Source organism: Rhamphochromis longiceps, linkage group LG1 (genome assembly GCF_057381845.1).
Source record: "Rhamphochromis longiceps isolate RC_006_pf linkage group LG1, R_longiceps_female_GT1.1, whole genome shotgun sequence".
Taxonomy (NCBI): domain Eukaryota; kingdom Metazoa; phylum Chordata; class Actinopteri; order Cichliformes; family Cichlidae; genus Rhamphochromis; species Rhamphochromis longiceps.
The window spans coordinates 43,175,069-43,189,349 of record NC_140557.1 but is presented as its reverse complement, the minus strand read 5'-3'; the positions used below and the strand labels follow the sequence as shown (position 1 = coordinate 43,189,349).

Genomic DNA, 14,281 nt, shown 5'->3' with positions numbered 1-14,281 from the left:
TGCTGAAGATATCTACCTATTCGGAACCATGGTAACAGGGTTCTGGCTGATCAGAGCTGGGTTGGCCCTGACTTATCAAAGAATTAAGGAAGCGGAACCGGCTGTTCAAACCCCCACAAGGCTGCCCGCTGGGATTGAAACGACGGGACGAGGCGTGAGTTTCTCAAAATGGGCTCATTGAGTGCAGCACGGATAAGATCTTGGAGAGGCTACGGCTGCCGTGAATACTCAGAATAAGATCTCTGACTGCAGACTGGATACATCTCGGAAGGGCTCGCTCGGAATAACATCTCTGTGCGCAAATCGGATGACATCTCGGGGAGGCACACTGTGGTGAGTTCTCAGAATCAGCTCCTTGAGCACAAGAAATGACAACATCACAGAGCGCAAGTATGGCGAAGCTCGCGGCTCTTCAACGGGAGATTGAGAGACCAGTGTTGGACTGTAGAACAGCTTTGAAATTCATATGAGCTGTTCGCACTAAAGTATAAACCACCATCACTTCATGCGGATACCCCTTTGGCGCCAGCTGCGGTCTCAAGGCTGGAGCTGAACAACAACACCCTGATAACGACTGTGTTGAGTCTGTTCTTCCCATTCCATGCAAGGCCACCTGGGTTGGCTGGAAGACTGTTTACTTAGCCTGGCAGGGCGAAGGACACTGTCTCAGCTGAACTCTGGACACGCACACACATACATATACACTGATATGCACACACTCATCCCCCCTCCCTTTCCAAATGCCTTTGACGCTTATTCCCTTCCGATGCTGACGGTGGATCATGGAGACCAGCGCACGCAGGCTCGGATGTACTGTCTAAATCGGCTGTCTCTCACCCTTTACCCATCCCTGTTGCTTGTCATGTGTTTCTTTGGTGTATTAAGAGGTTTTTCATGTGCAGAGGTGTTTTTTTCTGTTCTCAAACTGATCTCCCTGTTGGAGCTCAGTCTGGGGGAGTTATTTTTTCTCCTTATCTTTCCTCATGTGGTGCATTTTCCATTGTTATACCTCTCTGACCTGTCTTCCCCATGTGATGTTTGTGTAATGTATGTATGGTCGGAGGGTAAGATGGCGCCGCCATTGCGTCCAATAGGTCGGCAGCCTTATGAAATTTCCCCTTGTGGGACTAATAAAGGTATATCAAATCAAATCAAAGTCAAATAATGTTGCTAACTGTTAGTAGGTAAGCAGAGGCACAATGGTGATGCATGGTAACATCTCTGCAGCTAGTTTACTTGTTTACTGTTACATGTTACATTTACCATGTTTAATTACTTCAAAATGATGAAGGAATTAGAGCTGTCAACAAGTATTTTAAATTGCATAACAGTATTAAAAAAACAAACGAGAAAAAGTGTAAAATTAAAACAAAAAATCATCCATGAATCATCTTTAGGGGTATTCAAAGGGAGATCATGACTGAGCTGACTGAGCAGAGTATTCCAGACATCCTTCTCCCCAGAAACTGGGTTCTGCTCCTAAGTGCCTGGAGAACCTCTAAGGAGAAATCCAGGAGGCATCCTAAACCAGAGGTCAGAACCACCTCAACTGTCTCCTTTCATCACAAAGGAGCAGGAGCACTACTCTGATGAGCACTCAGCTTGGATATCAGAGTTACTCTCTCTACCGCAAATGCTGAGCACAGCCACCATACAAAATAAACTCATTTTACCCACTTCTGTTCATGACTAGGGATGGGTATCGTTTAGGTTTTATCCGATACCGGTGCCAAATCGGTACTTTTGAAACGGTGCCGGTGCTTAAAGAATGGAGAACACAAAATTGGTCCAAAAACCTCTCATGCTCAGCTGTTTTTTGTAAAAAGATAACAATGTTAGCCTTTTCTGCAGCTATGGGGCATATATGGTATCACTCTTGGCTGGAAGCAGTGCTTAAACAATGGAAAAAACACAAACTTTGTCCAAAAACCTCTCATGTTTAACTGTTTCCCACTTTTTCTTTGGTCATTTTAGCCTTTTTGGCCAGGGTGAAGGGAGTATCTGCCATCAAACAAGAAGACAGCCGCATGTAGCTATGATGATGTTTGCTAGTTCACCTTACATGCATTAATGTAATAACGTGGTTAGCCTACTCAGCGTAAATTACACACTAACAACATTAAGCTACTCACGCAGAGAAGCTGCTGCTGCCATCATCATCATCATTCCTGCTACACTGGCAGGGCTAGGGGCCAGGACGCTCCTCTTCGTGTTTTTGGGGGATGTTGCATAACAGGCAACCCACCCGCAGTAGATGCGCTCGGTGTGAGGTCTCGCAGCAAGCTATCAAATACGGCGCATTTCTGGGCTTTTAAAAAAAACGCTATGCGTCGCCAGGTGTTTCATTGGATTTGAGGTGTTACCTCCTTTGACAGTATCACAGTATCAGCTTAAAGCACTTGTTGCTGCTGAGTTTGCATCTTTTGCTGTGAAGTACAGCCAGACTTTTGACCGCTTCGCCTTGGACATTTTTAATCTGTAGCTCTGCTCTAAAAGAACGTACGTACCTGGCCCCGCCTACTATCCTCGGAAACGTAAAGTGATTGGCTAGAAGTGTATCACAGCTCAGGAAAAAAAGCACCGAAATAAAGCACCGAAATGTGCGCTGCTTTTCGGTCTGGTTACTACCGTTTATGTCAGAACCGGTGCCATCATGGTACCGGACACCGGTACCCATCCCTATTCATGACCCTACATAGTCTCTTTTGATCATTTCCCAGATCTGACCAAGGGTGAGGGTTGGAAAGTAGAATAATTTCTTGTAAAAAAAAAAAAAAGTTGCATAACCAAATGGCACAACATGTGTGTGCATCTTTGTCATTAATACAATCCTTTAGAGAGGTTCCAAGTTACATATGGTTTATTCTTGTTGCCTGAGTTATGTTAAATTGTGAGAAAACTGACAGTAGGTTTATCTATTTCATCTAAGGCATATAGGTACGACCTAATTGAAAAAACAGCCTACAACTCATGAGGCTTATTACTGATCAAGCAAAAGCTGGATAAAACTGAATTAAAGAGAAAATACATTAAAACATGCTAATACAGTAGAGCTGCATTCTGTTTTTTAATAGTTACACACTGAACCTCTGTATAAATGCCTTTAATAAGTGTCCACTTCACTCAGTCATTGCATTAGCTAACAAAACTCCCAGCTAACAAAACTCACCTTCCTTTTGGCTGCCTGCAGCTGACACATTCTGCTGGGATAGCATGGTCTGGTTGTAGAGGCTAGGGAGGGTGGCGGCGGCGTACTGTTGAATGCCAGAGTAGGCCTGGCTCAGTGCCTCCATTGTATTTCCTGAGCCATTAGAAAGACTTCCAGAGCCAAGACTGCCATTAAGTGCTGCCATGCCTGCATCAGTTACAAGAAGAAAAAAAGCTGTATGTTCACAGTGGTACAAACTTCAGTAGACTAAGAATCAGAAAAGAGGCCAAAAGGCTGTCACTGTTCAAGATTCAAGAAAACTTTATTTGTCACATGCAAGTTGCCCTGCAGTGAAATGGGACCGACCCCCTCCCCCCGACCTTACATGCACAACACAGACATCACATGGGGAGACAGGTAGGGGACCGGTAGTATTACGGAAAAACACTGAAATACAAAACAATGGGAAAGTCCAAGAGGGAAAAAAAGAGACCTCTACTCATGCTGAGCTCCTGGGAGGACAGCATGAGAACAGGAAACAAAAAAACTCCTCTGCACAGAAAGCACATAAATGTCCACAGCACAACATTATAGAGCACGTGACCAGTAACAGGGGTGGGTGGGGGGTGAGGAGTAATCCCAAGCAAACACAGCAGCCATCCTGCCCTGCAGCTATTTTTCCAGCGCTGGGCCCAAACCCGCCGTGTTCTCTAGGAGGGAACAAGCGTCGAAGGCGTTTGGAAAGGGAGGGGGGATGAGTGTGTATCAGTGTATGTGTGTGTCCAGAGTTCAGCTGAGACAGTGTCCTTAGTGTCCTTTACTGTCCAAGTAAACAGTCTTCCAGCCAACCCAGGTGGCCTTGCAGAATGGGAAGAAACAGTCTAAGCACAGTCTGTTATCAGGGTGTTATTGTTCAGCTCCAGCCTTGAGACCGCAGCTGGCGCCAAAGGGGTATCCGCATGAAGTGATGGTGGTTTATACTTTAGTGCGAACAACTTATATGAATTTCAAAGCTGTTCTACAGTCCGACACTGGTCTCTCAATCTCCCGGTGGAGAGCCGCGAGCTTCTCCATGATGTTATCAACCTTACGCTCCGTGATGTTGTCATTCTTGTGCTCAAAGAGCCGATTCCGAGAACTCACAACCGCAGTGAGCTTCTCCAAGATGTAATCCAATTTGCGCTCAGAGGTCTTATTCTGAGTGTTCACGGCAGCCGCAAGCTTCTCCAAGGTCTTAACCGTGCTGCACTCAATGAGCCCATTTTGAGAACTCACGCCTCGTCCCGTCGTTTCAATCCCAGCGGGCAGCCTTGGGGGGGTTTGAACAGCCGGTTCCGCTTTCTTAATTCTCAGATAAGCCAGGGCCAACCCAGCTCCGATCAGCCAGAACCCTGTTATCATGGTTCCGAATAGGTAGATATCTTCAGCATCCTTGATCGACAGTCCCGCCAGGCACACGACCCTCCATTCCTGCCACCCATCCATCGTGTATCCGGCAGGGAAAGTACCTCCAGGACACTCAGGCTCACCGAGTTCAGACTTCTCGTTGAGAAAAGGGTGTCAATAGCATTCAGAGACCAGTTGATCAAATCCATAATTCCTCTTTTAGGTTTTAGACACAGACTGTGAGAGAGTGTTCCAGGGAAAAGTAAGTTTTTCCCCCTTTTGGTTTTACAATTGTAATTAATGAGTCAGCCTGAAAAGTAAAAAACAAAACAAAACAACAACAAAACAACCCCCCCCCCCCCCAAATAAAATTATTTATGCAACAGATTTCATGGATTAAGTTGCTCAAGTTAGGAGGAACCACCGAAGGAACCACTGAGCCAACGCACTTGGAACTTATTTACAGTTAGTCCTTCAAGTACAATCCAATCCAACAGGCAGTGATTATTATAAAACAGTTACAAGCCAGATTACAGCCAGAATTAACGTATAAAAACAAAAAGCACAGACAAGCAAATCCTGAAAATGAAGATTTATATCAGACGTACTGCCTCAAATTAATCTATATTTCAGCCTATGCAGATAAGAGTTTTTACCTGCCAAGGAACCTATGTTGAGGCCAGCTCCAGCACTAGCAGCCAGAGACTGCAGGGCCCCTAAAGAAGCCATGGGGTTCGCCGAGGAGTTGCTACTGGAGGTGGGGGAGGAGCCTGCTTGGGAAACATTTACTTTTAATGATATAATAATAGGGGAAATGAACAATTTACCTTGCATCATTAAAAGTACTATAAGAATGGAAAACATCAAAATTAAAAGTAATTTCACAATTCTAACCACAAGGAAGATTTGACAAAGCCAGGATTTATGTTTTAAGGGTTTTATTAGTTTAGTTTTTATTAGTCTTACAAGTAATTTAAATGATTTCATTACTACAGTCTGCTATATATTTACCTATGAATCACATCTAGTCAGCTCTGGTTCATGTTATGGTAGATTTAATATCATCATGTGTGTAAACAATACATGTTTCCAGGCAGCCAGGCATTTTACAATAATTTCCATTGGGTCAAAATTACACCCTTGAAGGAAGTAAATTGTTACAATGCGTTTTTCTTTTTATTCCCTACACCCAAAAAGTGTATCATGACCCAATTCTATTTTTGGAAAAGTCATGAAATTAGGTGGAGTTTTACTTCGACAGCTACATTTTAAAATGCAAAGGGGTCCAAATAAGCCCTTTGCCAAGTCTAGCGTTAAACAAAAGCACTTGCTATAATAAGGTTTGGTTTTTTTGGGGGGGTTCAAGTCTTGCTTTTTTGGTTTTGGTTTTTGTTACATGACAAAGTGTTTCATATACAGTATACGTGTTGGCTGCTTTTCAAGCATATGAAAAAAAAAAAAAGGCATTGGCCCAAATCATCACGATTGTAATAAAATATTTTTAATCAGGTTTTTTTTTTTTTTTTTTAACTTAAGTTTGCACACGCCTTTCTTGAATTTTATTGCTCAAAAGCCCAAACATAATCTTATCAAATCTAAGGAGCTTGGAAAGAAAAAAGCATCTTTCCAAGCTCCTTAAACTATGATGACCTGGATGACTGAGAACCTTCACAGATATGATCTTATCAAATTTTACTGGGTTTAGGTGAAGGTCGTTGGCTCCAGTTCTCTAATACTATGCAATACTATACTATACAATGCACCAATACTATACTTCTTGAGGATGAAGTTGTATTTGGACTAATGGACTATTGTTTCTCCTTACCTAATTGAGCAGTTCTTGCATTAGGCCAGTAGTGGAACAGAAATGAATTTGCTGTAAAGCAAATGGGTTTAATATACAGTTTAAATCCTGGTGTTCAGTATTTTACATTATATTAGAGATTACCTGACATTTAATTTCAGGTCCAAGAGCATATAAAGTTTTAAATTCTGTGAAAGTATGTATTTATAGCCATTCTGTGATGGATCCACAGTATTGTTTTATCCGGTTAGCCAATATTCTTTCACCTGTGTCCACTAAGTTTTACAGGGCACAACCTACATACTCAACCTCTGCTGCTCAACCCAAAAATACATTTTTCTTACAAAGGTGGCACCATAAATAGGCTTTCCAGTGATATACGATTCATTTGCAACATTCATTGTCACAACAAAGAAATCAACCAAACTTAAATTTCCTTAGTTTTGTAGTACAGACTCTGTGTTTTGGTTTTTACCTGAGCTTGTTAACGCACTTAGTGGGCTAGTAGATGTCGTCATGGCGCTAGAACCCGTAGGTGTGGCCTGTGTAGCAGTTGCTGCTGCTGCTAAAGCAGCGAGGTTCTGCATAGCATTAAGACCTGACAGACACATGAATAGGCAAGTTTAAGTTCCCCAACAGAGATCATCAGTTATACAGATATAAGGCTGGACTTAACTTTCTCAATAAACAAAGGGATGAATCTAAACTCAAAATAATTAATGAGATTATTATGTAGCCAGTAATATAGCTTTACATTTTTTGGATGTGTGTATATGTACCTGAAACAGGGTGCAGGTTGTTGAGTGCATTCCCTGTGGAGGCAGACTGCTGCAGCAACTGTAAGTAGAGCTAAAGCAAGAAGAAAAATGGAAGATAACATTTAAATTTGTCAATTTGTTTTCTAATGGTTGTTACATTTTGGATAAATATACACTTACTGCTAAGTACTGTGGGCCTAAACTGTTGAGTCCAGTGAGATTACCCCACATGGAAGCAGCACTAAGTTGCTGCATCTGCTGCTGCAGCTGTTGAGCCATGCGCTTCTGCTCCTTGTCCTTCTGAGTGTCTGCGAATTTCACTACAATTGGCGATGAACAACCCTGAACACAAACACAGGAAAACATTGTGCTCATGACAGGTTACTGGTCAAAACTATTAAACTGCATCTTTCAAATTCCAAGTAACGTAACCAAATAGTTAAAAAAAAATCTAGAATAGAATAGAATAATCCTCTAATTGTCCCACAAGGGGAAATTTGGTTGTAACAGCAGCCAGAAAGACACATATACAAACAAACAGGACAGAAACATACACAATTTTTTCTTACATATTTACATCAAGGACAATGGTTAATCGCTTGCTGTGAATAATCATATACTGGGAAACCTTGAAACTATTTATCCAGTGGAAACAACAGAATGCAGATCTTCTAAAATCAAAATCACAGACAAAATTAGTTTTTTTTTAGTTTAAACTTCACCTCCATGGTCTGGGACTGGTGCATGGATTTGATAGCAGACTGGGCCATTTGTCTGGCTGTGAATGTCACAAACGCACAACCTGCAAGAAAGAAACTAAATGTATCAGTTTTGTTAACCTTTCAGTAAGACCACACTTATTTTTAACAAAATTTTTGATACACTTTTCCAGTTTATTGGTGTAAGAGAACTTGGTTTTGATTAAGATTCATTATTCATATTTAACCTCCTAAGACCCGAACTCTTCCACGGCAGCATTTTTAATTTCTCTTTGATATTTGGGCTGATTGGGGCCCGATGAATGTAAAAACAAAGAATTACCAGATTTTTTTTTTACCTTACTTTTGTTTTTAATAAAAATGAGAGCCACGTATGAGGATATTCATTTAAAATTTTGAAAGAACAGTAGCAGCATAATGTCCTCATAAGTAGAGCAAAATTTAGTATTTTGGTCTAAATAACCCAAAATGTGATGTCCACATATGTGGACGCCAGGTCCTAATTTATCTTTATATTTCAATTCAATCAGTAGGTCATCAGTTCCTGGCATTGGATAAAATAGTGATGATATCATCTTGTGGACACATCTGCTTTTCCAGACGATTGTACCGCTAATTGTATTTTTTGTACAATTAGTATTATTGTACCCTACCCTAACCCTAACATTAAGGCTACAGTAAGATTTTCCTGTTTCAGTGCAGCTAACCAAATAATGAAAGAACTGCACTGAAACAGACAGTGAAAGCGGACAGTGTATCTTTTATTTGTTTGTTTTTTTAAAGTACAAAAGTGATACCTTAGGCTGCTTTTTAGTTGTAGTGTCCTTGTGTTCCACTGAGTTCTGTCACTAGTTACCTTACCTAGGTAATGTAAGTCTATTAGCAGGGACCAACTAACCAAGTCATATCACTTTTTGACTCTAAACATGGTTTAAGAACAGATCTCTATGATGCAAATTATCCTATTTATAGTATTTTCACCTTCTAACATTTTTGTGGTATTCGAAACAACATTTTTCTTCACTTCTATCATGGTTCTTTAAAGCTGTTAAAGAGCAGGGCATTTTACTGAATTGATAATCAATGTTGTCTCTTTAGAATCAAACCTGCAGAGCGAAGAAAAAGTATGAGCTTTCAGCTGTTGAGGGCATCTTCTGGTGGATAAGATCAGTCTTTAATCTTAGTCACTTTTTACGTCATCCCAGTTTAGTTGTCTATAAACCTTTGGACATATAGAACTGCTTGGTTTGCCATTGCACAGAGCTTCCACATTTGGGTTTCAGCCCATACTAGGCATTTACAATACTGTGCCATCCCTATTCTTTTTATTTGCATATGTTTCAGTACATTTATTAAAACATTTTAACATGTTAAAGTTAGTAAGACTATGACCACCTTTATTCCTCAAGTGAGTCTAAATTGTCTTAGACCTGGATGACTTTACCTCTCCTGACCTCTTACATACCATATTGACAATTGAACTGAAATTTTTGGATTTGGATTGAGTCTGATGGAGTTACACTCCATGTGACCCAGTTCTTGTGTAATCTGGCACACAAGAGCCCTTTTCCATATTTGATGAAGCTTCCTTTTGATTGATCTCCAGTAGAGCTGCCACGATTTGTCGACTAGTCACGATTACATCGACTATCAAAATCGTCGACCACTAATTAAAAGTCGACGCGTCGTTTGAAGCTTTGTAAGATCCCAAAAGACGCAGGAATCAGTAGCAGGATTTAAGAGTGTAATAACGGACTGAAACAGGAGATGGCAGCACTGCATGTACAAGGATGCCAGCTGCCGTTAAACCCCGAAGAAGAAGAAGTAGCTGTGTCCCAGAATTCATAGCGCAGCCCAGCTCAGTTTCCAACAATGGCGGCAGCTAGTTAGTTTTAATATTACTCTTATTATTCTTTCTGGGTCACAAAATAAACGTTTTACATATTTTCAGGCGAGAATGTAGCTGTGTAAACCTCAAATATCTGCTCAGTTTATCAAGACACCAAATATTTTCAAAAGCGCTCTGACGTTTTCGGAGACGTCTGTTACCCACTAGCTCGATAGCGAGCCGGGCGCTAGGCTCACTAGCGCCGTGAGAACACCGGACTCCCGGCTAATCGTTTTCAAACCCACCGCGGTCTTTCGCTACTCAGGTTAAACATGATATATAAGTCACTTAGATAACTTAAAAATGTTATTGTTTGGCTTATTTTAGTATTTTATTTGTTCCTGAGTAAATCGGTTTGGCTGAGATTAAAGTTATAGTTTTTACACAGCTGAATAAACGTCAAGCAGACAGCTGATCATCAGAAGTGTGAGATGCTCGAGAATTTACTCCGGTGTCCTGTTATATTTTAGATAGAAAGGAGTTTATTAAACTTCACCGAAACAATCTGCAGATTTCATTAAAATTTAATAAACTATCATCTTGTCTTTATTTTTAGTTAGTACAGACCTTAAACACTTAAAGCTGTAAGCTAATGATAGTTATATAAGAGCAGATGCTGCTGGTGCAATAAGCTGTAGTTTTACGTCCAATGGATGATGATCTGATTAGTCGACTAATCGCAAAAATAATCGGTGACTAGTCGACTATCAAAATAATTGTTTGTGGCAGCCTTAATCTCCAGTCAAAGGGCCATCAGGTCCTGTGTCAAACTTCACAGCTTGTTTGAGGCTGGAGCCCAGGCCAACTGTTATAAGGTGACAGCAATAAGTCAGTAAAAAAAAAAAGTTGGGCCTAGCTTTGGGGTCAAATAAATTAAGCCAATTTGTAAGTGCCAAATTATATCTGAGGGTCACCAGATTGTGACTACAAAAAGACTTCCGGTCCTACAGAAGTCTATGGGAAAAAGATTTTCTATCTTGACCTTGGTAAACACTTTGGTCGTGAATAAATGGGCTTAGTCATTTGTTCTGGGTGATACTGAATAAAACAAACTGAGTCTATTGTGTAAATTTTGCTTAGACCATGTTTCAAAATGGCAGATTATCTGTAGAACCGAACGGTTTGGCCTAATGCATTGTCAGTCATTAGCCAATGAGCACATGGTTTCATAGTCAGAGTTGCCCTTCCTTGTTTTTTTTGCAGCGGTGGAAACGCTCATCTCAAGGCTACAAATCGGGACTTGAGAAACCAATTAGCTTTACTTGGCCTCTAATGTACAGTATTTTCCGCACTATAAGGCGCACTTAAAATCCTTTAATTTTCTCAAAAATTGACAGTGCGTCTTATAATCCGGTGCACCTTATGTATGAATTCTGGTTGTGCTTTTACAGACCTCGAAAAAATTTTATGTGGTACACGGTGCTCAAAAATCTGTCAAAAATATATATTTTTTAATACTTTTTATTTTTTTTTTACTTTTTCCAAGTTTATAGAACATACAAACAAAAAGAAAATAAAAAAGGGAAGGAACACAAAAGGAACATAATGAACATAATCTCTGGGCCAAAGTTTTTTTTTTCCAATAGTCCAAAATACAGTACTCGGCCTCGCACGGCACATCATACCCAAATACTTTCTTCATTGTTACCGCAATACACTAAGATTTGACATTTTTGCACTTCCAAAACACATGAGAATGGTGGCGTTCCAGTCCCCACATAGTCTCCAGCATTGCTAGGGTGTTTTCAGCTGCTTGCTTTTGATATAAGGAGTAATAAAAAACCTAATTACATTTTTCCAACCATATTCTCTCCATTGTCTAGAGCTAGTGGAATTATGCTGTGAGAGACATGTGAATCCCCAATCATCCTCTGACAATTTAAGATGTAATTCAAATCCCCACTTTTGTTTAATATATAATGTTTCATTCCTATTCAAATTTCGCAGACCATTATATAATTTTGATACAATTTTTGATGGAAGATTTTTATACGCACCTGATATTATTTCTGTTATCTGGCTACCTTCCCTCAGGGCCTTCCTCCTGATTCCTGTATTATAAAAGTGTCTTAATTGGAAACAAGTCTGATTTATCCAGTCCAAACTGTCTGTGTAGTTTGTCGAAATATTTGAATATTTTCCCATCTATTAATGTGCACATTGCCATAATTCCTTTATTAATCCATCCTAAAAATGTACTATCCCATTAGCCACTTAGGAATTTTTGAGAATATGCAGGCCAAACCAACAGTTTGCAGTCTTCTTCAATTCTACACTTCGTCACTATAACCCACCAGAGTTTAATAGTGAATTCAGTAATAGGATTTGCATGTGTAGACTGTATAGTTTCTTCTCCCAATCTTGCTTGTGGTTGACATGATGAACAATAATTTATCTCAATATGTTTCCATTTTGAGGTGTAGTCCGGTGAGCACCAGTATACAATATATCTCAGCTGGGCTGCATATAAGTATTCCTTGAAATTCATGAGGGCGAGTCCAACTAGGAAAAGAAAGAGGAGGAGGGTTTTAAATCTTACTCTTGGCTTTGTCGCTTTCCAAATAAATCTGCTCACTAGTTTATCACTTTTGCCAAATTGTACGTCTGGTATATAGACTGGAGATCCATGACAAGTGGTGCCCATTTAGTCAAATCTTTTTGAATCGCGTTGCTAATCTTGCCATAATTTGCCTCATATAATGTGCCTAATTCACAGATTAGATAGACACCTAAATATTTGATCTTATTTGAGTCCCATTTTAGTTTATATTTCTTTTGAATTGAATCTCTGGGGGAATAGTTCATACAAAGTACGTGAGTCTTTAAGATGTTTAGTTTATACCCTCATTTTTTACCAAAATGTTTAAATACTTTAATCAATTGAGGAAAGGTCGTGTCAGGATCCTGTAAGTATATTATTATATCATCACCAAAGAGACCTATTCATTGTTCAACTTTAGAAACTGTAACCCCTTTTAAATGATGGTTTTGATTCTAGATCTGCCAGCTTGTTTCGGATCAATTTCTGTGCTTTTAGGCTTTGGAAGAGCGCTTCGGTTAGCTCCAGTGTCATGTCTTCTATGTCTTCTCAGACCTTCATTATCTTGTTTGATTTCTGATTTCAATGATTCGATACCCTTTAGTAGCTCACCAGCTGAATTGCTAGCTATGCTAACGGGGCTCATGCTAGCTTGTCCTGTCACGATGCTAGCATTAGGAAGTGGCTTTATCCTGTCCCTTTGGCATTTTGAGTTCCCTTTGCCTTATTCCGCCACCAGCTTTGTCTTGCCCAGTTGAATTGTCTGTTAACGAGTTTCGGTGTTTTTCTATCAAGATTGTGGGGAGCAGCCACCGAATAGGTCCACTGACTACGTCATGACACCAGAAACCGCCCAAAAATTTTTAATATGACTTTGGTAAGCTACGAAGCCACACCACTTAGATTGTCGTAGGATTGCGGCTACCGTAGTCAAGAGCCTCACGGAGTTATCTGGGTCCAAAACTCCTTTCGCTTTAGATCCCAAAGTCAAACAATAGTACGGGATCACTGAGAGTTAAAAACGGTGTAAATCAGGGGTTGACAACCCTGGGCACGCGTGCCATCAGGGTTAACTGATGGCACAACCATAGCTGGACAACTTTAATCGCATGGCTGGATGCTGTAAACGGACCAAACTTCGGTCAGGAGAACAACTGAGAATTCATCCACAATACGAGGTTAGTCATTAATATACTGCAACGACATGGGAATAGAGCAGCTGTGAGAGAATTCAACATTAATGAATCAATGTTATGGAAGTAGAGGAAGCAAGAGGAATGAGTTGAGTAAAGTTTGACTTATCTGTCCGTTTTGTTTCACTTAATGTACCTTATAATCCCGTGCACCTTATGTATGAAAACAGACCCATTCATCGGCAGTGCGCCTTATGGTCCGAAAAATACGGTATACGTCTTGCTTAGGCCCACACAAAGTCCTAAAGATCAGGTCCTATAGCTATTAGTACCAGACTATTCTGTAGAAAGCATTATGTAGTCCAGGCTTATTTGTGCTTCCTAGATATGCCTAAGACAGAATAGAGATTCTGCTCTGTGGAATCACCTCGCAATTTAAATTCAGCAAAGGCCTGGGTGATATCAGGAAAATCTAATATTGTAATATTTTTGCATTTTTTATTGCGATTCAAGATATATATCATGAAGTGTTTAAATAACTTCCAAAAACATGTTATTTTCAACCGTATAGTGAATAAAATTGCACTGGTATACTCATTCAAATCGACCATTCAATATTTTTTTCTACTTTGAATACAATAAATCTGAATGAATTGACATGTTTTATTTCAATCATTTTTTAACCCTCAGTTGTACATAGAAGTTTTTTTCCAAATGACAATACTGTGACAGTAACTCTCTTTCTGTGGTCAACATTAGAGCTTCAACAAACTGAAGATCATAACAACAAGAAAGTACATCAAGCAAGAATTCGCAAGACAAAATAAAACGAGTGAAATTAGAAAGGCTCTTTTTTGTGCTTATAACATATAAAAACAGTAAAATTAAAAATGCAATGACCTCATA

The 14,281-nt window shown here is 39.9% G+C and overlaps 1 protein-coding gene across 10 annotated transcripts in view; it reads right to left on the bottom strand.

Moving 5' to 3' along the window:
* celf1 (cugbp, Elav-like family member 1) overlaps window positions 1-14,281 on the bottom strand; it is a 58,182-nt gene that overhangs the window by 8,881 nt on the left and 35,020 nt on the right. For 6 of the 10 annotated variants that reach the window (XM_085410243.1, XM_085410259.1, XM_085410234.1 and 3 more), the window contains 6 exons: window positions 7,819-7,898; window positions 7,277-7,438; window positions 7,118-7,187; window positions 6,814-6,936; window positions 5,191-5,307; window positions 3,170-3,355 (listed from right to left, as the gene is read on the bottom strand). In XM_085410243.1, coding sequence (XP_085266369.1) covers window positions 3,170-3,355; window positions 5,191-5,307; window positions 6,814-6,936; window positions 7,118-7,187; window positions 7,277-7,438; window positions 7,819-7,898 — 738 coding nt within the window. The remainder of the gene's footprint in view (window positions 1-3,169; window positions 3,356-5,190; window positions 5,308-6,813; window positions 6,937-7,117; window positions 7,188-7,276; window positions 7,439-7,818; window positions 7,899-14,281) is intronic. The other 4 variants (XM_085410250.1, XM_085410293.1, XM_085410285.1 and 1 more) reach the window with 2 other exon arrangements.